At 35.5% G+C, this 27,488-nt stretch overlaps 2 protein-coding genes across 5 annotated transcripts in view; one reads left to right on the top strand and one right to left on the bottom strand.

The window, feature by feature from the left end:
• The window catches only part of SCaMC (Short Calcium-binding Mitochondrial Carrier), a 41,271-nt gene extending 26,146 nt beyond the window's left edge, over positions 1-15,125 (top strand). For all 4 annotated transcript variants that reach the window (XM_034983885.2, XM_034983887.2, XM_034983888.2 and 1 more), the window contains 3 exons: positions 11,727-11,885; positions 12,573-13,149; positions 14,313-15,125. In XM_034983885.2, the coding sequence (XP_034839776.1) occupies positions 11,727-11,885; positions 12,573-13,149; positions 14,313-14,497 (921 nt within the window). In that variant the 3' untranslated portion in view covers positions 14,498-15,125. The remainder of the gene's footprint in view (positions 1-11,726; positions 11,886-12,572; positions 13,150-14,312) is intronic.
• Positions 15,126-23,196: 8,071 nt separating this feature from the next.
• Positions 23,197-26,461, bottom strand: LOC117995879 (uncharacterized). The gene has a single exon (XM_069508586.1). The coding sequence runs from the start codon at positions 26,286-26,288 to the stop codon at positions 25,533-25,535; it is 756 nt and encodes a 251-aa protein (XP_069364687.1). The 5' UTR covers positions 26,289-26,461; the 3' UTR covers positions 23,197-25,532.
• Positions 26,462-27,488: the final 1,027 nt, after the last annotated feature.

The following is a 27,488-nucleotide window of genomic DNA, read 5'->3' as shown; positions in this document are numbered from 1 at the left end:
ATTATATTTGATTCGTCTAAAATGTATTTAACTTTACCAGATGACAAGAAAAAACGTATTAAGTTACTTACTAACGAACATACAAAAATGTATGAAAGAGAAAACTTTTTGGAACTCAACTACTCTGACCATTACAGCAAGTATATGACCTTATCTGAACATTTAAAAGATGATTTCATATGGTGGACGGATCATATTGACTCTGCATGCCACTCATTTCAAAATGTATAGTATTCACTAGTAGTGTAGCGACGTTTCATGCTCGGGTTGGGGAACAGCCCGTAATGACGAAACAGCTCATGGACATTGAAATAATTCACAACTATCATTGCATATAAATGCTCTCGAACTACTGGCAGCCTTTTATAGTCTTAAAGTTTTTTGCGTCACGTCTAAGAAAGTGCAGAATTTTATTGAGAATAGCCAATACCACAGCTATTGCCTATATTAATAAAATGGGTGGTATACAATTCACACCTTCATCACCTTTGCGTCATATATCCAATCTAAAATGGACGTAGTCGCAGATTTTGAATCACGTCAAACATTTAATACAGACACTGAATGGAAATTGGCTGATAACGCGTTTCGCCAAATAAAGGATTATTTTGGTTCACCTGATTGGCCTATACTCAACCCTGGTATCCGATATGGACCAACACGCTGGTTTCAGAAGTAGTACTTTATTTAGTGTGTACTTTATTTTCAGCCTGTTAAAAACCTTTAAATAAAAAAATCTGTCATTTCAAAGAGCTTCACCCACTCCATGCGGATCTGACCCTGATAGCAGGGAAATTATCAGGCAGTCGCTACTGAGATGCGGAATCCCCAGCGCATCGCTAGACATAGTAATGGCCTCATTCTCTACTAGTACCTACCTTAAATTAATATAATTTATAAGATAATTCATGTTTAAAATCTTGGTGGCTATATTGCAAAACAAAGCATTAAATTATTGCAATTCCAACAATACGCAGCGGATTGAATTTTATTCAGGTGCTGGTTACAGTACATTAAATAGCTACCGTTCCGCGTTGTCTATTTTGTTAGGCCAAGAAATTACTTGTCATGACACTGTAAAAAGGTTCTTTAAGTGTATTTATCGTACAAATCCTCCAGCACGGAAATACAATACCACTAATTGGAATCCTAATATTGTATTAAACCACCTACAAAATTATTATCCCAACGATCTGATCTCATTAAAAGATTTATCTCTAAAAACTAGAACTCTGTTGGTTTTAGCATCTGCTCAAAGAATGCAGACACTTAGCCTTATAAAAATTCATAATATTTCATTTGGATTAGAAAATATTCATATTAAAATCTCAGAATACAATTAAAATAGATGAATTGGTAAAAACCTGACGACCAAATGTCTCTCAGCCAGTCATTGTGAGCTTTATGTCTTAAAACATACTTAGACAAAACTTATACCTTACGTTCCCAAGATGACTTTCTTTTTATCAGTTATCAAAAACCACACAAAAAGGTATGTTCCCAGACTCTACTCATTGGGTTAAATCAATATTGGAAAAAAGTGGCATTGATATTACACTGGTGCTCATAGTACGCGACACGCGGCGAACAGGCCAGGTGTTAATCTTGAAACTATTCGGAAAGTAGCAGCTTAGCCCGAATCCTCGAATGTTTTTGAAAAATACTAGGTATAATAAAAACGTATTAAAATCAGGTCAATTGGATTTAATGGATTTGTTTCGAAGTTAAAACTATGGTAAAACGGGGATTGTTAAGAGAGAATAAAGACTTCGTTTAACCATTTATATGGTACTTATTTCTAATTTTTCTTTTTTATATACTTCTTGTATACAATTAGAAACGGACAAAATTGTTACTATTTTTTCGATGCTCTAAACATCTGCATGTAAATATAATCATCTTCGGGAGAGACGCAAAGTATAATTAAGAATCAAACGAACTTACCTTGTGATGTTTGATATCTAATTATACGAGCGTCTTGACCGAAGATGATTACAATCCCACCCACCCAATATTTTCTTCAAAATCCCTAGACCTATCGAAAAAATAGGGCTCTAAATAATGGCAACAGACCGCAGGGACGCCCGCAGGCGGGACGGAGGGGTGCGGTGCGAGGCAGGCACTTATAAGTCAAGTGCTTTTTTAACTCTGAAAGTGTGATTAGGACAGCAGAATCCGACGTACTGCTGCATGTAAATATAATCATCTTCGGTCAAGACGCTCGTATAATTAGATATCAAACATCACAAGGTAAGTTCGTTTGATTCTTAATTATAAATGCGAAAGTGTGTCTGTATGTCCACTAGTTTTTCAAAATTCGGTAAAACTTGCATCGCAGGCATAGGCTACTTTTTGTCTTGGAAGATCTGACAATTCCAACGGGTTTCTTAAAAACCTAAATCTACGTGGACCACGTCGCCAGCATCATCTTTTTACTATACAGATAGCTTACATCCTGGAGACAAACATAGGTAACTTTTATCTTTAAAAAAACTAAACCTACGCAAACGAATACGAGAGTATCATTACCTATATAGAAAAAAAACGGCTGAATTGAGAAACTCCTCCTTTTTGGAAGTTGGTTAATAGATTCATTAGTTTCGACGATAGCAGTTTATCCGTGCGAAATGTCGTAAGTGGACTTTGGGTCGTATGATGACGCGGCGTTTAGCAACACTGCCACCTGATTGCGTCACCCTGTACGTAATCTGTATCCTCGAAATGATAATGGTGCTGGGGAAACCCTACTGATATTTATATATTTTATACCAAAAACATATCGAAAGTGACTCATGAAAAAATTTTGATAACTAATCGGGGAAAAAAGCTTTAACATTAATCATGTAGGTACCTACCTGACTAGGTACCTATGTATGTACTTCTTTTATTGTGAAATATTTAGTTTTATTTATATTCTCCTAAAATAATTTATTTTTAATATATTTGCCCGTTAAACGTCTCTTATTTCACCGATTTCAAAATTACAAAATAGACTTTAATTATAAAATAGACACTTCTACTATATATTATATAAAAAGAAAAGCTGACTGACTGACTGATTACTGATCTTTCAACGCACAGCTCAAACCACTGGACAGATCGGGCTGAAATTTGGCATACATATAGCTATTATGACGTAGGCATCAGCAAAGAAAGGATTTTGAAAATTCAACCCCTAAGGATGTAAAATAGGGATTTGAAATTTGTGTATTCCACTCGGATGAAGTCGCGAGAATAAGTTAGTTTTAATTTAAAAAGATTTTTTTAAACAAATAAGTATTACGGTTTATTAGTGAGATGTTTTCCATTTTTTAAATATAATAAACACTTTAATTTTCTCATTCAGTATGATAATATAATAATATTGTTATACAAAACAATATATGATTTTTTTTTTCTTCTTTCGATTAAGAACTATTGAGTTAATATATCATACGTCGAATGAGCGGCAAACATAAGCCAGCTCAGGTATTTCGCCCCGTAACAATGCATTTGCTTGTTATTATTTTCGATAAACAAAAGAAGAAAAACTCAACAGCTATAATATTTTTACATCTATGATTGAAGACGCTAAAGGATAACTCACACAAGTATATGTAGACAGTTAATTCTCGCCTACAAAATCAATAAACACGCAAGTTTTTATTTATAATATACAGGGTCTTTGAAGACGTGATAATGGAAAGTGTAATTAATACACATAAATTAACAGACTTTTATCAAAATGGGCCGAGGTCTGAGATGAACATATTTTCAATGTACTTCATAGGTACTAATTTTGTCTAATTAATTTAATCCTAAAAGTTTCTTATTTATCTAAATATATAAAAGGAAAAGGGTGACCTAGCAACGCACAGCTCAAACTACTGGACGGATAGGGCTAAATTATGCTATTAGGGCTATTATGACCTAGACATCTGCCAGGAAAGGATTTTTAAAAATTAGCTTAGCTAAGGGGTTAAAATAGGGGTTTGAAATTCGTGTAATCTATGAATAAGAGGGTAAATAAACTAGCACGTAAATATTTCTTAGTATATTTTTGTATATGAACACAAAGGGCATTTATTTATCCTTTATTAAAAATATATTGTAAAATCGTGATAACAATCAAATATAACGATCAAGTGTAAATGAACGACGTCAAATACTTCATCCTTCAGACAAGTCTTCTCTATATACCTATAAAAATGAATCGCTGAATGTGTTGCTGATCGCAAATCTCGAGAACAGCTGAACCGATTTCGCTAATTCTTTTTTATAATATTTCTTGAAGTACGAGGATGGTTCTTACGGAGAGAAAAATTTAAAAAATTGCCTGAAAAAAAATCGACTGTTAGGCGGTACGAAATTCGCCGGGGCAGCTAGTTGTAAATAAATATACTTGATATGTTTTTAAGTTATATAACTAATCAAATCAAATAATTTATTTAAAATAGGTAATAAATTACACTTTTTGATTGTCGGTTGTTGGATTTGTAAGATACAGTGGTGATAATTTTTACGCGAACGTAAAACTAAAGCTACGAGGGTTCCAAACATATTTATTTACGTACATATTTACTTTAATATGTATGCATGCCCGAATTTGGGTAACCATTTGCAGGTTAAAATGCAAAACGGTCGAGGAAGCTCTTGAAACGTTCATGCAATTATACCGTTTATCTAAATCACAGAATATATAATAGTACTACATTCTAAATCAAGAAATTTAGACTCAATTTCAGCAGGACGTTTTGTCAGGGAGTGAGTTCAAGTTTGTATATAGTGATCGAAATCACGAACAGACTCAATTTCAGTGCCTTTTTACTTCGAAAAGAGTTCAGATTTTATTCAGTGTGCTAAAAACGTCAGATTTAAGAAAAAAACTTTTTATTTAGAGGTTTTAACTACAGTGTTTTGTTCGCAAGCTTCTTTTTTATTATATCATTAGGTTAAAATATATAAATAACATTACCGATAACAGATACATATGAATACGAAAGATAAACACGAAGATAACCGTGAAAGACTTCCGTTTCTTTCATGCTTCGTGCTCGTTGTTCTAATTTTGTTGCGCTGAAGGACAATGACATGTGCCATCATTAGTCAATTCTATTATACCACTCTATCACATTATTTGATATAATACGCAATACGTACTGATTATACGCAGAGATGTAAAAATAAAATATATTTATATTTTATGTATAATACAAATAAAATACTACTTTATTCATACCTTTTAAACCATCCTTGGACTTCTACAAGTATTTCAAAACCAAAATTAGGCAAATCGGTTTAGCCGTTCTCGAGTTTTGTGAGACTAACAAACGTCAATTCATTCATTCAAACCGACGTTGTATATGTATATTATATAGATTTAGTACACCGTGTAGATAATAATAATATGTCGTCGCCATTAGTTCCTAAACAGTCAAGTAAATATGGGTGAATAAATACAGCATAGTATTGACACGTGTATGCCAAGTGAAATAAGGAGACTGTGACGTCACAATAGTCATACGGTTTTATAATGGTTTTATACCTATACTATCTGTTATTAGTCATAAATCAAATCTACAAACATTACGTTACTATATTTTACAAATTACAAAAGTATCGTAAAATACTATTCGAGAACAAGACTTCAAGAGTTCCCACGGGATTTTTAAAACCGAAATCCACGCAGACGAAGTCGCGGGCATCATATAGTGTAATATAAATTAAGTTTGAATTAAGCGAAAATAAGTCTTAACACACTGTGTCTGTCTTATTCTTTGCAAGATACCTATGTCCATCTGTGGATATCTATCGGTTGGCGACGGCGACTGATTAATAATTTGACCTTCAAAGGTTTAACAGGTATTTAATGTCCGGCCTTGTTACATTCGTGTTTCACTACGTAACGAAATCATGGGCTCGTCGGGCCACCCTTGACACCGTTCCCCAGCCGACTTATCAATGAACTAGAAAAAAAACCACAATTTTTCTCATCTCTTTTGCAGTAGGTATTAATCTACACCTACTACATATTGTATGCTATGCCATAGTATACAACATGGAGTAGGTGTAGATAGCAGCAATGCTATATAAATATCCTATAGGTACTATTTGCCATTAATATTCAAGAAAGTTTCCACGATTGAAAGGATAATTAACCTTAGGTATGTAAAAGTCGGCCTACAGGGTCCTAAGATATACCTAGCTCGATTTTTAGGGTTCCGTACCTCAAAAGGAAAAACGGAACCCTTATAGGATCACTTTGTTGTCTGTCTGTTTGTCTGTCTGTCTGTCTGTCCGTCTGTCTGTCAAGAAACCTACAGGGTACTTCCCGTTGACCTAGAATCATGAAATTTGGCAGGTAGGTAGATCTTATAGCTGACATTTGGGGAAAAATCTGAAAACCGTGAATTTAGGGTTAGATCACACAAAAAAAATTAAATTGTGGTCATGAACTAATAATTAGTATTTTCAACTTTCGAAGTGAGTGACTATATCAAGTGGGGTATCATATGAAAGGTCTTCACCTGTACATTCTAAAACAGATTTTTATTTATTTTTATGCATCATAGTTTTTGAATTATCGTGCAATATGTCGAAAAAATACGACTGTAGTACGGAACCCTCATTGCGCGAGCCTGACTCGCACTTTGCCGGTTTTTTCACGTTGGCGAAGCAGAGACCAAATGACGCTATAATAACTTTAATAAGAGATATTTTGAAAAATAATAATCATGTTTTATGCTCTGATCATAGCTCATACCTAATCTAAGATTTTATGATCTAATCTGATACATGTTTGACTGTGACTGTGACGTATGAATCCTTATCGCGTAAGCACGGTAATACAGTTTTACGGCACTTTGTATTTATTATTGCATCGTAGCACAACATGAGAATATAATAACTTACTTATGAATATTCTTTAACGTTTGTTTAATGTATAATAGAGCTACTACGTGTATTTTACGTATAAAGTTTACATTAGGTAACTATATAGGTAATAGGTACAAAAACATGCTCGTATTTTACATTATTAGTGTAAATAGAGCTATTTAGAGCCTTAATAGCTCAACGGGTAAAGCAGTTGACTGAAAACCGAAAGGTCGACGGTCAAACCCCGCCCGTTGCACTATTGCCGTACCTACTCCTAGCACAAGCTTAACGCTTAGTTGGAGAGGAAAGGGGAATATTAGTCATTTAACATGGCTAATATTCTTTTTAAAAAAAATATGTGAACAATATAATTTGTAGTGTATCTAAACAGGTACTTACTATACATTGAAAACCGGCCAAGTGCGAGTTATACTCGCTCACCGAGGGTTCCGTACTTTGGTATTTTTTTCGACATTTTGCACGATAAATCAAAAGTATTATGTATAAAAATTAATAAAAATCTGCTTTAGAATCTACAGCTAAAGCACTTTCATATGATACCGCACTTGGTATAGTTATCTTACTTTGGAAATTGAAAATACTAATTATTTGCTAACATTTTTTTTGTGATCTAAACACAAATTCAGGGTTTTGGGACTTTTTCCTTTACTTAAGGCTAAAGGCCTACCTATCTGCCAAATTTCATGATTCTAGGTCAACGGGAAGTACCCTTTAGGTTTCCTTGACAGACACGACAGACGGACAGACAGACAGACATACAACGAAGTGATCCTATAAGGGTTCCTTTTTTTCCTTTTGAGGTACGGAATCTTAATAAACGTATTAGCACCTATTTATAGGTACTGCAGTGTCGTAAACTCGTCACTGATTACGGAAATCCAGGATACTTTTACGTAACTATGCGGAATAGAAATAATTTTCATTTCCTTGTAATTAGTAAGCTTCCCACCTATACTCATAAGTCTTAACCATTTTGTCTTTTAAGTATGATTGAGTCTGATAGATACATTCTATTAGTTTGACTATGAGTAGTTGCATTTATGGCCTTGTCCTTTAATGATATTACGAGTAGCTTCCATCCATAACTTGCTCTATACATACCGTTTCAATTTAGTCCTCGTGGATTCAGGTTTTTTTGCAATAATCTCGGGGAAACCCTTTATTTTCCAATGTTAGGTAAAACTCTTTTTATCACTCCTTGCGTAAGTTCTCTATCTGCCTGTTAGATATAGCGCGCTCTATGGTAAATTTCCGTACGTTTTTTCCGCGACATCTGTAAACTATAGAACTACATAAAAGCGCGCGCACTTCGGAATTAAGTCCGCACGAAATTTTAATACATTTAAATTCAAATTTACGGATTTTAAAACGCACTGCAACTCGCCTATCGGATCCTAGTGCGCGCGCTCTCTAAAATTCTTGGCAAATTCAGTTCATTTATTTCGGAGGGTATCCTGAAAAAAGGCAGACAGACAAAAAATGGGTGTTGGTATTTTGATAACGAGTTTAAAATAAAAGGTATACACCAATATATTTCTGATCAATTGTTGATCAAAGTTTCGAAATCACAGACACAAACTGCAGTATTTGTATAGATACAGGCATGGTGATTGGTGCCCTTCTTTTAAGTTCTATAACCACCAATAAATTATTTAAACTAAATTCAAACAGCGAGACGAGAGCATTTGCTAAAGTCCTGGCGTGTGGCGTCAGCAAACATTCGTGACGCGCTATAGAAGTGGGATTGGCAGACTATGTTTGTACCTGCCGTATAAAATTATATGAGCTCCGAAGCTTGTCGGGTATCATGTACCAAGGTATTTAGGGGTATTTATTATGTATAACCAATAACGCGTAAAATTTAACTGGTTACGCGCCATTTTAACTTTATGTGTCAAACTGCATGTCAAAAGTACGATTTTAGTCTCAGAACAAGGACTATTAGAAGTAGCCCTATTGTGACACTTACTGTTAGAGCGAGATAGCTAAATGCATTTAAGCTCTTATTAGAACGTGACAAAATGATTATGTTTTGTCCTTATCACCGTGGCCACTTTTTTTGTTTGCCAAAATGTATTTGTACGTGAGTATTTGGCGAACAACGTGAAGTGTAGAAGGAATGACATTTCACAAGTAAGAAAATCTGCTTGAGCGAGAGGCACTGAGCGGGCCACGCTAGTTGCAAATCTGGACATATCTGTGATTTTAGTCCTTCTTTCAAAAGGTGATCATTCATCCAAGAGCGAACCGTATTTTTGACATGACAGTTGACGTAGAGTTAAAATGGCTTGTGAGGAGTAATTTTGTAAGGACTACATTTATTTATCCAAGATATTTTAGATGAGACAAAGAGATTTTATATCTAGTATTTTTTTCTTGCAGATATGAAATAAAAAAGAAACTATCAAGTAGACAAAATGTTATTGATCTGTCTAATGACCACCGCAAGTGAAAAACACGGGACTGTTATGTTATCTTCCTAATTATCTATTAAAGTAATAATGAACCTAACAGGACAAATCCTCATGAAATTGTGTGTTAACACCGTCCTGAATAAGACCATAACTATGCATTGGGAATATATACTCGCTTTCATAGCAATGATGCTTGATTCGGAAGCCATGATTTTACTAAGTTTAGCGGTAATTATGTGATATTTCTTAGAAGTATATTGCCATAGCCGCGCCACACACACAATTCACGACGGTAAAGACGTGTTAAACGGATATGAACTGTCCTAAGGTTGCATAGGTACATTGCAGTACGAGGTACTTTACAGAGCGCTCGTGGCAGCCACTCTACTGCAGTCGCGCACCGTCGTCGTGTTCTATATTACGCGACAGGTTGAGATAGCACTCGGGGAGGAAACGCCCCGCACACCTGCAGAGCCCCCGCTTTAACCCGGTGCGGGCGAGCGTGGGTGACGTGCGGGTATGCGGGACGTCCCCCCGCCTCATATCTCAATTGCCATCTCAACCTGTCGCAGACTATACGGTGTGAAGTGGTTCTTAAATTTTCTTGTACTAAGAATTGTACATTCTCTTGTTCGCGAGCGAGTGACATCGTGCAGTTTCCGTCGCGCTTTTTGTGTGTGACCAAATGCATAATAAAACTACACAAATATGCATTATAAAGGTCTTGCTTTCATGTCCGCCGGAAATAAAGTTATTTTGTTGTTTGATTAAAAATCCCTTATTTCTTTCTCATTTTCATAAATATCGCCGTTGCTGACTTATTTTCCTCCTTATAAATTTCACATACATCTATACTAATATTATAAAGAGGTAATGTCGTTAAGTTTGTTTGTAGGGGGAAATCTCTGGAACTACTGAACCGATTTTGAAAATTCTTTCACCAATATAAAGCTACATAATTCCTGAGTGACATAGGCTATATTATATACATGCGGGCGAAGCCACGGGGATCAGCTAGTACTTAATAATTTCACATGGATTTGTAAAATTAAAAAGAAATTAGGCTAGATGTTCTTAATTTTATTTATTTAAATGATGTTAATTTTTAATGCATTTATTATTTTACAACAGACTGAACAAATAACGTGTCGATCGAAAATTTGGCTAAGTAAAGTATATAACAATGGTGTCATTCCGTGTGAAATTGAAGACGACGCGGTGATGTCCGGAAAAGTGTAGTAACCTTACGTATTATTATTTTCTACGTATTTAAATTTAAACCTATAGCATATCCTTAGGTATTATTATTTTCTACGTATTTAAATTTAAAACTATAGCATTTAAATAGGGTTTACAGACGGTCAAAATATTTGGCTTTAAGCCACTGACCTCTATCACTTTTACTAATTTATTTTAGATAAAACTTTCAACTTTTATAAAATAACGAAGGTCTGGCACGCGCTGGCTCCTTGGTCCATAAATCGTCAAGCTCACTATAATATGTACTACATGTTCCTTCCATTGACATACACGAGCGCTCGAGCGTACATTATTGTTTTTGTGACCGTCTGTTACACCCTTCGATATAGGTGTTGTAATAGTTTTACGTAGAAGTTATTATTTAGATTTGCTTTTTTTTGTCTTTTCTGAGTAGCTGCCGGACAACAACCCATGTTAGCAATGTTTCTCATTTCTGTTTCATCGTTTTAGTTTTTGATATGAAACGAAAAGTCCTGGCTCACTGACTGGCTCATAAACTGCCCAAACCCTTAGAGCTAGAAAGCCGTACATAGAAGTTCACTTTATAACGAAGACAAGGAATAATGCCAGATCTTCCGAAATCCCCGCAGACGCTCGCTTGCAAAATTTAGCTATCGGAGATAACTGCTTTAGTACGACAGCTTCTCATTTTCTGTCTTCGATAACTTACAAGATATGCGATGTCGATTTACAAAAAGTGTCCGCGAAAAATTAGTGCCCTCTCACGATTGCACTTATTTTTGATAGTTCGCTGGTGAGGCTAGTGAGAAAGCCAAAGTGAAAATGTTTCAAGATATCGCAGTTTGCTTTAAAAGTTGTAAAAATAGGTTATAAAAGTCGGAAACATTAACGGCTGAAAACTGGGACGTATTTTAACGTCCATTTATGTTTGTTGTTTCTTTTTGTCAGTTCTTTTGATTCATTTTGTTTTGTTATTCAAGTCAAATGCAAAAAACAAGCTCTTGAGTATTTAGATTCGATTCAGTACTCAGTCGTCGTAAGTGCATAAGTTGATAGTATTTCTATATATTAGATTACTATAAATATAAACTCGAAGCGAACACTTTTTCATATCCATTTTGTAAGGGACTGCATATCTCGTATTTGATCGAAGTTTTCTGTCCCATTTATGAATTGTTGTTCTGTGTAAGGCTAATGCGGTAACTTTGTTTGCAGTACCTCGACATCGGGGAGGATATGAACGTGCCTGATGACTTCACTCAGAGCGAATTGCAAACAGGGAAGTGGTGGCGGCATCTGCTTGCTGGGGGCATCGCCGGCGCCGTCAGTCGGACGTGCACAGCACCACTCGATAGACTTAAAGTATTTTTACAGGTATGTACTTTTTGAAGTTGCGTGTGTAGAAATTTTTGTTGTAACCTAACACTCATTTTCTAAAACAGAGTGTCCACTGACAAGTAACTTTCGCATTTTTTTTGCAAAAGTCTGCTTTTTGCAGTGTAAACACTATAGCTGAGCCACTACAAACGTGCGAACTGAGTCATAAATCATTTTTATCGGACCTCTCGCTTACAGGCCTTATGGAACTGGAACCTGATGTTCTGGTACTATATGTAACAGTAAAAGAAGGATTTGTCGATAGCCGATAACAGGTTATAAAGAGGAGGAGAGGTTATGCTACCCGAGCTACCTGCGTCCGAACGGCATGCCTTTATCGATAAATAATGACTTCTGCAGCATTCTCACAACCCTATGATCGTAAGGATTTATGACTCAGTTCGCACGTTTGAAATGGCTCAACTATAGCTAGTCAATTTCTACAAGTGCACACTAAAAAAACTTGTCAGTGGACACTCGGCCTAACATTATTAAGTTCGAGCGGTGTGTACTGATCGGTGTAACTGTCATTTGTATTTTGCACTGAAAAATACATACCTTCGTCTGCGATGAGCGTTATAACATTATTTTTACCTCAAAAGAATGTACCTAATATACCTAATAAATAATGTACCTAATATACCTAATAAAAAATATTAAAATGATATTTTGAAAATATTTCAGGTTAACCCAACTAGAGAAAATATGACGAGATGCTTAGCAAGAATGATAAACGAAGGTGGTATTAGCGGTTTATGGCGAGGAAACGGTATAAATGTAATAAAAATCGCACCAGAATCGGCTTTGAAGTTCGCCGCGTATGAGCAAGTGAAACGACTGATCAAAGGAGAGAAGAATAATCAACCGCTAGAGATATACGAGAGGTTCGCCGCCGGCGCCACGGCTGGCGCGATTAGTCAAACTGTGATTTACCCTCTAGAGGTGCTAAAGACAAGATTAGCTTTAAGGAAAACAGGCCAATATACAGGCATCTTGGATGCGGCTAAAAAAATATATGCTAGAGAAGGACTCAAGTGTTTCTATAAGGGATACATTCCAAACATCCTGGGGATAGTGCCTTACGCCGGCATAGATCTTGCGGTATATGAGACACTGAAGAAGAAGTACATACACAAGTACCAGGCGCACAACGAGCAGCCGGGCATGCTGCTGCTGTTAGCTTGCGGCAGCGCGTCCTGCACGCTGGGCCAAGTGTGCTCCTACCCGCTAGCGCTGGTGCGGACGAGGTTGCAAGCGCAAGGTAAGACCCTCACCCATACTAAAATATCGGTATATACTAAAATAGTACGGAGTATCAGCGTTGGGGCATTTGGTACCTCAGATATTCGCCATCGAGGTTTGTGTCTGAGGGGCCCGACGTCTCAACATAAGCTATGTGGCCTACCTATTCGAGGTGTTGCACTGCTGTACAAGATGTTCTTACTCACACTTATTTATAGAATAGATTTTGTTTTTGTTTTAAAAAGAATATTAGCCATGTTAAATGACTAATATCCCCCTTTCCTCTCCAACTAAGCGTCAGGCTCGTGCTAGGAGTAGGTACGACAATAGTGCAACGGGCGGGGTTTGAACCGTCGACCTTTCGGTTTTCAGTCCACTCCTTTACCGGTTGAGCTATTGAGGCTTCAAATAAACTTTTACAAGAGCTTTTGAATCGTCAACTAGTTTAATTTACCACTGGTTCGCTGGTGGTTATAAACTTATTCTTTTAGTACATGTACGTAATGCTTCGAATAAAGATTTTTCTTTCTTTCTATCGGCAAATAGAATTTTCGGCGTTCTAAATGCTAATAGTGTGCGTAAAACAAGTAGTCCACTCGGAGCACGAGACGTATGACTGCGCATTGTACAAAAGTAGAGCTTGTGTATCCTGCTGCGCGATTGCGGTTGAATGACAGTTACAATGTCACGATCACAATCACCTCTGATTGATTGACGCTCGCTCACTATTGGCTACAATGCATTGTTGCAACAGGAATAGCACAAATTCAGCCAATCAAAACAATTGGCATTGTAATAATGATTGATGCAAGTTTTACGAGATCGATGATGTAAGGATACTACTTCCGGTAACTCCTTTTCTTGGGCAGTCGTGTAAAAATACAATCCCATATCAAGTCTGTGGATACTTTTTTGTTTAGAAATCTTTATTGCACACACTAAAATCTAAATACATAAAAGGATTGACTGACTAACTGTTCTATCAACGCACAGCTCAAACTACTGGACGGATCGGGCTTAGAAAGGATTTTGTAAATTCGACTCCTAAGGGGGTGAAATAGGGGTTTGAAATTTGTGTGGTACGCGCGGATGAAGTCGCGGGCATAAGCTAGTACAATATATACAGAAAACAAGTGTACCATGGATCGGTAGTGATTTACAAGTGAACGTGTGTTTTTACAGAAAAAGCCGCTAAGGGCGCGGAGGGCTCGATGCGCGGCGCGTTCCGGGAAATCGTACAGCGCGAGGGCGTGCGAGGACTGTACCGCGGCATCACGCCTAACTTCATCAAGGTGATCCCCGCCGTCTCCATCTCCTACGTCGTGTACGAGTACGCGAGCCGCTCGCTCGGCGTCAACATGACGTGATCCCCGCGCCGGCCTGCACTCCCTCGCTCTCCACCCGCACGAGCGCTCACCCCCCTCAGTACGAGCTTTCAAATCTCGAAAGACTTGATACGTATCTAGTATCGAAACACTATAACGTCAGGGTAAGATGGGCTTAAATTTTGTTGTTTTAAAGTCATACTACCCATTTTTACGGTTAGCTGGCGTTGGCTGTGAACGTATGGACGAAGTCGATCCTTGAAACGTGAGTTTGAGTTGAGGTCCATTTTAGTTAGAAGTTATAGCCTTTCAATGCTGAAAAGCTAATAACGTAATCGAAATATGCAAACTCGTACTGAGCTTACAGCTCGAGAAAACATTCTAATCTAAGCATATGTAGGAAATTTTGCATTTCAATGTAAATAGCTCTCGTATTCGTTAAGTCTTATTATTTATTTATTTTATTTTATTGTGACTTTATTCCATTTTAAATTAATAATTCCGATTGAAATTGTTCAATGTAATGTGTCTTGTCTATTATGGTACATAGTGAATTTTCTGAACGCAGAATTAATATGTAATAATCTTTTTAACACAACAAATTGGTTTTAACTTATTATATTGACGTTATTGCATCTGTGATTATTGAATAAAATGAATTTTATTTTTATTTTCTTTTGTTATTGTTTTATCCCCAGAATCCTTGCTTTGGCTCAAGACAGGAAAATAAGTAGTATAAGTGTTACGAGGCGTCTTAGCTAAAATGTTGCAAACTGAACCGAACATTATCTCCAAACTTCCACACTAATATTATAAGTACGATAGCATGTCTCTCTCTGTCTGTCTGCTACGTTTTAACTGCCCATCCGTTTGACCGATGTTGACGGGTACCTACGGAATTAGCTTACATCCCGGGGATAACATAGGCTACTTTTCGTCTTGGAAAATCAAAGAGTAACTCATGGGTTAGAAACATCTACCCGAATCAGATTGCAGGCATCATCAAGTGTGTTAACATAACTGTGGCATATGTAAACCTCTTTTCTTAGTTTATAAAAAGAGAACAATGTCATTGTCATTAAATAACAAATAAATGATTCCTACATATTTTATAATAACTATTATAAAATGTGAGTTATAAACAAAATAAGAACCAAAACACACTTTCATTTTGCTTGACATTACACAGTCGAGTTGACGTTCAGTTTACATTGTAACATTTTAGAAAAAACGCGTCGCTTCGCTTCCGCTCTCCCGTATTGTGTCATGGCCCTTGTATAACGCATAAATTTTGAGAAAGGACTCACCATATTTGCTTTGTGTTACAGTTTTTGCAATTCACGAAGGCTAGTGAACTTTACTTGTGGTAACGTCGTTTACATGGTCATTGCGTAAGTGTGCGTGCATGTCGGACCAATCAGTCGCGAGCAAGCGCTGTCAAACGCACACATTTAGTGTATCTTACGTATACCGATACGACTTAAACACAAGCATGAGTCAGTGGCCTTCGTGAAATGCAAAAACGTACGGTTTACGGATTAAGGACTAAAATCGTATTTTTCACATAACAGTTGACGCATACAGCAAATAATATGACCATTTCTTACTCAAAATAATGTACTTTATCTGATATTATTTGCTTTTTTCGTAAATGGATTTTCGATAACTCTTTTATACAGGTGACATGTGATTCGACTCATTTCTCGAAAGGATTACCACGGTGTCATTAAAAACCAGTAGAGCTCAGTGATCTCTAGATCACTGAGCTCTACTGGTTTTTAATCCTCTAGGATAAAAAAAAGAATTTTTGCCTATAACAGATAAACGTCCACTTAAATATTTAAAGCTGAGAGAAAAAAATCCACGTACAGTTTCAAATTTAACCGTTTTCTATTATCTAATTATTACTCATGACGTATAAGCAGTTTACTCAGATACCTACTATTAAGGATAGCGTAAGTTTCTAGTTAATTAGTTATTTATATAATTTATCTACTAAAGGTGCAATACTCTGTTTGAATCATTGATTTATTAACTATCTTAGGTACAACATCACCTACAAATTCAGATGCATCACAAAAAAAAATTAAACTAACGTAACGACACCAATTATGGACGGTTTAAGGACAAAAAAAATATATATTTCAATATATCTCCTTAGATAAGAAACATATACAGTTAGAACTAAATGTAGCATGAAGGTTGGGTTTTCCTTTATGTAATTTAATTTTAATAACTAGGCTAAGATAACTAGGTCAAATAAAATAATTAAAATATTCAAACTGTATTTAAAATATTCATTCAACCAATGATGTACAGTAAAAATCTGGTAATGGACACCCAATAATGAACAAGATCTAGTAATGGACGCCCATTAATTAACAAAATCCAGTTGCGGAGTTCGTCCAGGTAGGTACCACCGCGGTGTCCGTTATTCTACCGTGAAGCAGTATTACTGTGTTTCGGTTTGAAGGGCGCTGTACGCCGACGTGATTACTGTTCAAAATGAGACCTAAGAACTGTTGTCTCAGGGTGATGAGTGCAGTGCAGTGTGTCGTATGGTACTGCAATGCAAAATTATGGGACGCACTGCATCTGACATGGGCAGGCGTATCACTTAACATCAGGTGAACGTCTTGCTCGTCTCATCAATCAATGATATAAAAAAAAAAACTTAATCAACTAGGAAAAGAGCTAATAATCCTCAAAGGGCTGAACAGATTTTTATTAAACATAACATCCAACCGTCCACCATCATACATCATCATTCACCTTTCATCATCATTTACCATCTCGATAATTTCAGCTGTCAAACAGAAAACACCGCATCAGAATCGGTTCATTCGTTTATAAGCTACGATGCTCTAGACAGCTACACAGATACATATGTTAAACTTATAACAACCCTCGTTTCTTTCGTCGGAGGTTAAAAAATAACTGAAATAAAATTGATCTGTCCATCACTGGGAACTGTAGAATTCCAGTAATGAACATAATATGTCTATAACTGGGTATTCTTTAGTTTCCAATTATGGACATTTTATGTCCATTACTGGATTATGTAGAGCAAAATAAAAATAATGTAGTTACTTTGAAAGAGAAAATTGAGCATCGCACAATAAAGCTCAAATTCTAGAACAGACAAAAAAAAGTAGTTGTGACACAATGTTCATGATTGGTAAATGCTTGAAAAAAAATCCAGTAATGTACATCATCAAATTTGCATTACAAATCAAAACTGTCATGGCTTATTGCTGTGGATTATTTGGTCAATTTATCATACTACACATAAAATAATGTCTCATTTCTATACCACACCTCTATTAGAGTCTATAAACAAAAGTATTCACTTACTTCCTTAATGATTTCCTTAATAGAACTGGATTATTTGTGAACAACTCACTGCACACGAAACTAACCATTCGCCATTTTGAAACAAAATGGCCGAGGGAAATGATACGTCACCTTTTGACAGATGGGCTGTCAAAGTCTATGTTTAAGTGTTGCCAGAATTTAAAAACAAATTTGTACCCTTAATTTATAAACTTTTTTCTTTTTTTGTCCATTATTGGGGTGATGTACAACACTGGTGTCATTACCTTACTCCATATATTTTTGTATCCATTCTGTTCATACTTGATTCAAACACGCCCCTATCGCGTTCTCTTTTGGCGCGTAAGCCTGGGTAAGCGTGTGAAGGAGATAGCTGCGCCGCAGAAATATTGTTATTTTAATGACAAAATAATTAAATTACGTAAGAATTTCACATTATTTCACTACTATATCGTAGTATAAATGTAAATAAAGTATATTCTTACCGAAAATATGATATTCCATCTTTTTTTTCACATTTATTGGTTTATTTTTGCACTTTTTCACGGAGCACGTCGGCATAGTTTCACCTTGTCGACTCATGCGCGACTGAGGGCAAAACTGTTCTCGTTTTCTAAACGAGCACAATTGGGCCGTGCCATTTTTTGCGTGTTGATGGTGCATCTTAGGTCTAGTTTGAATAGCCTAATTGCTTTGCGTTTTCATTTTTTTATTTTATTTTTTATTGAGTCTATATAAAGTTAATACATATAACCATATATATGTATATTGTATATATTATATTTAACCTACTTATGACTTAAATCAGTATAGTAATTAATTTATGCAATGATGCACAGTGTTCACACCTACATGTTTAGTTATTAATCTCCGATTTGCATTCATACATGCTGTACCTATGCTTAAATCGGCGCGGCGTCGTGTCAAATTGTGCGCACTAAAAAAAAACCCGGCACACTATATTTCACTATATTTATTTTATTTTAATAGTACCTATTCGATTACTGCGTTTGTATGTAACGTGTATCTAAGTGATGCTTTCCTACGCACTAAGAAACTTAGAAAGCTAGTCATATAGTAAGTAAGTTTGTTTTGAATCTCGTGTCTTGGGCCACTAAAGGCTTAAACAGACACACCGAACGCCCATGTTCGCGTGTACTATTTATAACACAAGGAACTGTACGTGAAATAATTAATTGTCAAGCTAAGGTAAGTTCAAGTTAAAATATCTATCTAGTTCCACTCAGAAGTTTAGTATTCGTAATGGATAGTGGGAAACTTCAAAGAGGTTTGAAAACTATTGCCGTAATGGACGATACGCTGTTTTGTTAGTTTTTGTCGAAATTGTGTCGCATAATGATATATTCCAATTGGAACATTATGTAAGCGAACAAAAATGATACGTAAACTAATATTCTAAAGTGTCATGGAAGATCTTTAGTCCAATTAAGTATCTCCAAGCTATCTCTATAAAGTGAGACTTTAAATTATTATTTATTCATGCATATATCTATATCTATAAATACTTTGATGACATTTTTCGTATGCTTATGTTCCCACTCCCTAGTCCAAATATACAATTTTTATTGTGCGACACGATTTTGAAAAAAAAACCAAAAAGAAGGTCGATTTTGTTTCTAACGTTAGGGGTGAAATATAAGAAATGATTGATTATACCTGCTTATGCTATAGCTCATAATAGTAGTAACAAATGGAAAATTAATGAGTTGGATGAGCCTGATTAAAACATGAAAAATTAAAACTAAGAACTATGCTAGGAGTTGTCAGCTTAATATTAAGTAGGTAATTTAAGAACTTAGTATAAAAATATATATTATGGTAGATAGAAAACGAATTATTTTTATTTAAATTTCAGATTGCTAGACATTATTTCGTACTTATAAAAATAATTAAAAATCAAAATATGTAATACTAATGATTTTAGACTTATTTCGTGGTGTAACGACATATTATTATTATAATGTAAGTAACGGGTGTGTACGTATCATGATTATTACGATGATTTTGAAATATCGATATTTTGACTATCGAAATATGACCCAGTTGCATGGGTCGTGGTCACGAAGGGACTGCAGTGATATCACTTCAAAATCATCGAATTAATCGTGGTACGTTAATCGAATCAATATTGTGACGTCATTTAAAAATACAATAAATAAAGATATAGGTATAGTCCGCGACAGGTTAAGAGTCCCCCGCGCCAGGTTAGCGCGGGGGCTGTGCGGGTGTGCGGGGCGTTCCCTCCCCGATTGCCATCCCGACCTGTCGGTGACTATACCTAAAAAAAAGATGAACTTCTGGAAGCAAAGACTAAGAAAGATTGTCTACCTACTTTATTTATTTTTCAAAATTTCATTTTAAAATCAAACTGTTCCAAACAAAATCCTTAGTAGGGATATAAGGCGAAAAAATAAAATTACCTCTTCTTTTTATTATTCTAGACTCTAGCTAAAGGCTAAACTTTGAAACATGTACTTCTTACAACGTAATCGGTTTTACCGTACAAATCACTTTCGTTATTTTCTAAAAGCAATTTATTTTGAAATTCAGTTAACGCGATCCAAATGGCGATAATAATAAATGGATCATGATGATATTTATAATCATAATGAGTTGTGCAAAGTAATGTTAGGTAGACCTAGACTGATGAATCGTTGATATCTTTATGTTAGAAAAATGTTAAAGAATTGTTCAAGTAATCTTTAGAAAGCATAAAAAATATAATACCTATATTTTTTTTACTTATAGGTACCTACGACCTACTGGTCAAACAAAATGGAACAGAGCAATATCTTTATTCTGTATATTTGAATATTTGCTTCATTGTGTTTTGCAGCTGGTCGCTTAGCATTAAGTACCCATCTCTTCTCCTTCTTCCTGCCCTTATCCCACGCTACGGGGGTCGGCTCAACATGTCTTCTTCTTCCACTCACTTCTGTCATCCGTCAACGTACTTCCTATCCGCCTTTTTTACACGCAAGCCATCCACCTTTTTGTTGGTCGTCCTCTTTTTTTCTCTCTTATCTCCGCATTATTATAAAACAAATTCGCTTCCCGCCTTCTGTCCCTCTGCTGTACTTTTAGATTTTTAAACTACCCCACGGATTTTAATGCGGTTTTCATCATTAGATAGAGTGATTCAAGAGGAAGGTTTACCTACATGTATAGTTTAAAATTGATTTGTGTTAATTTGTTGAAATATGTATAACGATACTTGTTCAAGGTGTAGGACAAAATCAATCCGACCGCGACAGACAGCTTTCATCGAAAACGCTGTCTTATTCTTTTGAAATATAACAAAATAACCAGACCGATCGACACCATATTATTAGTATCTACATTGTACCCGTGCGAAGCCGGGGCGGATTGTATAAAATATTGTATAAAATTATAAGACACCTAAGAAAAATGTATACCTATCTAATAGGTAGGTATCTAGTACTATGTTTGTAGTTTAACAAACTACCATCCATACTAATATTATAAATGCGAAAGTGTGTCTGTCTGTCTGTCTGCTAGCTTTTCACGGCTCAACCGTTCAACCGATTTTGACGAAATTTGGTACAGAGGTAGCTTGCAACCCGGAAAATGAAAAATGAAAATGAAAATCTTTTTTATTCGTATAAACTTTTACAAGTGCTTACGAATAGTCGGATGCATCTACCACTTGTTCGGAATGCCGGGGAAGGACATAGGCTACTTTTTATCCCGGAAAATTTAAGAGTTCCCACAGGATTTTTAAAAACCTAAATCCACGCGTACGAAGTCGCGGGCATCAGCTAGTATGAGATATAAGTATACATTCTTATATATTGGAAATGTAACGCGCATATAATGCATTATTTACTTAACTAACATGCCTTATAGGGTCTTACTGTAGTTTAATAATTGTTGCTAATTATAACTAGAATAAGCTTAAATGAGTGACAGTAGGTATTGTAACTACTTTGTTGTAATATTCCAATAAATCATTTATTATTGACGTTAATAAATTCATCTATTAAATTTCCTCTCTAATTATTGTTTTATTAAATCTATCTTATCCAAATTACTGCAGGTACACAGTTGTAATTGTGCGCTAACTCTGTGTCTAACAGCGGTTACGCACTTATCCGATCCGAGTCCATGAAAATCCGAAAATAAATTCCTTTTTGTTTTGTATGGGAGCTTATGACATAATGTCGTAGATAATCGATGGTATTCTCACGGATGACGGATAGAACTCGGATGACGGAAGTGCAGTGCGTAATCGCCGTAACACTGAATATGTATATAGTCACTGATACCATTAGACATTTATTTTTAATCCATTGAAGGTTTCTCTTAGGTTTTTTACGAAATATTTTAGTGTAACCATCGATATAGGAGGTAATAATCCTTATGTACTACGATGTAGTACATATAAATTCTTTGAGTGTAACTCAATGAAGCAGCAATGTAAAACCAACCAACGTCAAAAATAAGCTCGGAGACCTCGGAGTCGGAGACTATTATTCTAAGTGACACTGAGTTAGTGCATCAGTAGCCAGATCGTTGAATTTCATGAAGCGCCTGACTAGGTATTATTTCATCAAATGGTGGCATTCGTTTCAAGATAAGACCATGTTGTTTAATCGTCAACTTTTATCGATTTGGCCACCAATGCTTGGCCATATCAAAACTATAGGGCGCCCATAAAACATTTTATAAACAATGCACAAGATTAGGTCTTCGACAAACATAACGAAATCGAAGCCGACTCGACGCAGTCATGTCTTTGAAACTGAAGTAGCGGGCATCATCTGTCATAATTTTGGAAAATACCTGACAATTTATTTGGGAATTGGATAATAGCGGGAAAAAGGTTCCACACGATTTTCAAACACCTAAATACACACCGAAGAAGTCGCAGGCAACCTCCGATCTTGATACCCTCCAACCATGGACCTCTTTGACCTTGACTATCTCCTCAAATTTAAATGGTTCCAACCTGACGATAAATCCTTCCAATTCAATCTATCCTTTCTTCAAATAAAAAAGAGTTGATCAGTTCAGATGTGATGTAGTTATGGAGCAACACTAAAATGAAAACGGAAAGATAGCATCGAATTGGGAGTTAAAAATTTGTGAAGGGTCTCAGTTGAGATGCTTTACCTACTTCTAGCCATCCCATGTCCGAGTGGTTCAAACGAAAATGTATAAACAACTGCACTGACACAGTAGGTATGTAAATTATTCTGACGATTCAATAGCACTTGTAAAATTTGAATAAAAATTTGTTCTATTCTATTCTATGGTTTACTATAAGTCCAGTCTTGCATTACCTATCTACCAACGAACTACCTAAAATGATAATGAGTATCATGATAACGATGGTAAGGTAAGTGAGCAATAAAACCACATGTCAGTACAGTACAATAGATATTATTCTGGTATGAAAACAAAAAATATGTGAAGAATTATAATAAAGAAAAATATTTTAAACTTTGTTCTATGTTGAATAGAAGCAGGCGTTACTTTGCCCAAAATTTCTTATTGAAAATAATTGGCAAATTATTATATGCCCTCTGGACCTAGCCAAATTTCTTGTTCGGTGCAAGTTCGAGTTTGTTAATAGGTCAGTTGAATGTTATTGCATGATTCAGAGCGGCCATATAGTAGCCAAAAAATCTGTATGATGTAAATTCAGTTAACACAAACCAAATTTGGGTTTGTGACCCGACCCATATTTTGCACTAATCAGCTTAATAATCATAAATCAGTTAAAATAACTTAACTGTTTGGACAAAAGAAAAGTATAACTATATAATATCTATAGCATATATGATGTCAAAAATATATTAACTTAATTTTTGATGCAGATTGCAAAATTAGACACAATGTATGTAAATATTTTAACCATAATTACTGTTGCATGCTTTTGTAGGAATCCCATCCCCTACTAGTAACTAGACTCTTAATACTAATAAATTAATCAATATAGGTACTAAGTAAATATAGTCAAACATGATTGGCAAACAATCACACAGTTATGTTTGACTACTTTTTTGCCAAACATATCTTACACAAACTTTGTTATGTCCAATGTGAAAGTGGTGGACATAGTTGGTTGGTATTTTCTATTGCCTTTCACAATATCACATGGCGATGGTGCGCTGAAGTCAAATCTCTCAAATCTTTATTTATTTCATCATCATCATGATCAACCCATCACCGGCTCACTACAGAGCGCGGGTCTCCTCTCAGAGTGAGAAGGGTTTTGGCCATAGTCTACCACGCTGGCCATGTGCGGATTAGTAGACTTCACACACCTTTGAGAACATTATGGAGAACTCTTAGGCATGCAGGTTTCCTCACGATGTTTTCCTTCACCGTTAAAGCAAATGATATTTAATTAATTAAAACGCACATAACTCCGAAAAGTTAGAGGTGCATGCCCGGGATCGAACCCCCGACCTCCGATTAGAAGGCGGACGTCCTAACTACTAGGCTATCACAGCTTATTTATTTAGTAGAACAATATTTCTTATTTACAATTTATTGGCAATTTTTATAAACCCTCTGGACCTAGCCAAATTACTTGTTCGGTGCAAGTTTGAGTTTGTTTATAGGTCAGTTGAATGCTGCTGCATGATTCGGAGTGGCCATATAGATTGCTGATTACTGTACAAAAAAATAAAATCTTATAGAAATTCAGTTAACACAAAATAAATTTAGATTTGTCACCCATATTTTTCACAAATCAGCTTGAAAATTATTAATCAGTTAAAATAACTTAACTGTTTGATACCAAAAAAGTGTATAACTATATAATATCTATAGCATATATGATGTCAAAAATATATTAACTTAATTTTTGATGCAGATTGCAAAATTAGACACAATGTTATGTAAATATTATGAACATAATTACTGTTGCATGCTTTTGTAGGAATCCCATCCCCTACTAGTAACTAGACTCTTAATACTAATAAATTAATCAATATAGGTACTAAGTAAATATAGTCAAACATGATTGGCACACAATCACAAAGTTATGGGTTTGACTACTTTTTTGCCAAACACATCTTACACAAACTTTGGTATGTCCAATGTGAAAGTGGTGGACATAGTTGGTCGGTATTTTCTATTGGCTTTCACAATATCACATGGTGATGGTGTGCTGAGGTCAAATCTCTCAAATCTTTATTTATTTATTAGAACAATATTTCTTATTTACAATAATTGGCAATTTTTATAAACCCTTTGGACCTAGCCAAATTACTTGTTCGGTGCAAGTTTGAGTTTGTTTATAGGTCAGTTGAATGCTGGTGCATGGTTTGGAGTGACCAGATAGATTGCTGATGATAGTACAAAAAAATAAAATCTGATGTAAATTCAGTTAACACAAAATAAATTTAGATTTGTCACCCATATTTTTCACAAGTTAGCTTGATAATCATTAATCAGTTAAAATAACTTAACTGTTTGATACCAAAAAAATGTATAACTGTATTATATCTATAGAATATATGATGTCAAAAATATATTAACTTAATTTTTGATGCAGATTGCAAAATTAGACACAATGGATGTAAATATTATGAACATAATTACTGTTTCATGCTTTGTAGGAATACCATCCCCTACTAGACTCCTAATACTAATAAATTAATCAATATAGGTTCTAAGTAAATATAGTTAAACATGATTTGCAAACAATTGCACATAGTTATATTATGTCTACTTCTTTGCCAAACATAGCTTACACAAACTTTGTAATGTCCATTGTGAAAGTGGTGGACATAGTTGGTCGGTATTTTCTATTGGCTTTCACAATATCACATGGTGATGGTGTGCTGAAGTCAAATCTCTTAATATTTGTAGGAATTTTTTCTCTGAAATAAAACACAGGGACTGGTCTCAGTCGTGATGACAATACTTTACCAAATGCAGAACCTTTGCCCATTTTTATTTTTTCTTTTAAAATGTATGACATGTCTGTAATACAAGGCAACTCAGGCTCTGGAGTTTTAGTCCTCTCTGGTTCACCATCGCAATCTGTGAAATTCAATTTAAATAGTGACTCCACTGAGCTGCTGCTGCTGAGAGTTTCTTGTTGATTTGCACGAGGCTTTGGATTGTAGGGAATTTGGATGGCTTTCGTTAAGTCAATTAAAGAATTTTTTTCATCCTCCTCCAATTTGAGACGCATCATCTGTTCTTCCAATTTTTGCTTTTCTTCTTGCTGCCTTTTCTCTTTGGCTATAAGCATATTGGCAACTTGTTGAGCTAGAATAGGTTGAATAGAGCTTTCTTTAGGGCTGAGACTTGGAATGGGTAACCTTGGACGAGTTTGCAATATCATCAATGATTCTGAGATACTACCATCCCGCAAATTGTTAATAGGAATATTAATCGATGTTGTATTTGAATTCCCATCATTTTGCTGTAAGCTGGTCTTCGATAGGTGACTCTCGACTAGTGCAAACAAAGAAGAATACATTGAAGAGTCCGTCATTTTCGAATAATTATTACGAACTTTTCAATTTTATTTATAGTTACTATATTAGGATTCTTCGTCAAATTCTAATTTTTACAATTAATACAATCTTTTTTGAGAATTTCACTGAATTTCACTATGTACCACCTATGTACAAGTAAATTAATAAACAATTTATTATTGTACCCTGCTCTGGGAAATAAACCTTAGACTAATACCGTATATTCAATGTACTCTGTGACTAATACGCATGTCGCATAGATTAAGCATAGAGTAAAGTAAGGCTATCTCTATCTTGTCAGTGTGACAAGGCTATCTTGGCGCGTGGCGAAAATCCATGCGAAAATCAGAGCTAACGTTGCCGTCAAGTGTCCCTTTTGTTCTTGTCAAAGAATTTCTTACTTGTACTACTTCGTAGGTGTATTCCTATGTCGATGGTTCTTGTTTGAATATTCCATATTCCGAATATTCTGCCCATATTCTGCCTTTGTTCTCCAACAGCGTTCCCTGTCAATGTCATTCAAGTGCCAAGAGAGCCTTGCACAGGAGCCTTGCTTGTCGCACTGTTACAGTGTTGGTAACTTTAGAATTTCATTTCCGTATTTTTCATGAGATTCTGGTATGGGTTAGATTCATGTCCTGGGTCACAGATATGTCCAGATATGCAACTAGCGTGGCCCCCTCAGTCCCTCTCGCTCAAGCAGAGCTACTTACTTGTGAAATGTTATTCCGTCTATTTTACGTTCACTTGAGCCTGGGTAACATTTTAAATGTGTCAAACATTGTGAGTCAACCATCAACGAATCAAAGCCTCGATAATATGGGCTCGATGGAAATGATAGGAAATGACAAGGGTGTGATGAGGGTGTGGGTAATTTGAAATTTTTAGGATTCCGTATCTCAAAAGGAAAATAGGAAGGAACCCTTATAGAATCATTTCGTTGTCTGTCTGCCCGTCTTGTGTGTCTGTCAAGAAAACCTATAGGGTAATTCCAGATGACCTAGAAGGTAGGTCTTATAGCACAAGTAAAGGAAAAAAATCCGAAAACCGTGAATTTGAGGTTACATTAAAAAATTAGAAAGTGTTCATGAACAAATAATTATAATTTTCAATTTTCAAAGTAAGGTACCTAACTATACCAAGTGGAGTATCATAAGAAAGATACCTACCTAACGAACTAGTTAGTTATTAACTAACTATATACATTTTAAAACAGA

The sequence above is a fragment of the Maniola hyperantus genome, chromosome Z, assembly GCF_902806685.2.
Source record: "Maniola hyperantus chromosome Z, iAphHyp1.2, whole genome shotgun sequence".
NCBI classification, from domain to species: Eukaryota; Metazoa; Arthropoda; class Insecta; order Lepidoptera; family Nymphalidae; genus Maniola; species Maniola hyperantus.
The sequence above is the reverse complement of the archived record's forward strand: the minus strand, read 5'-3'. Positions and strand labels throughout refer to the sequence as shown.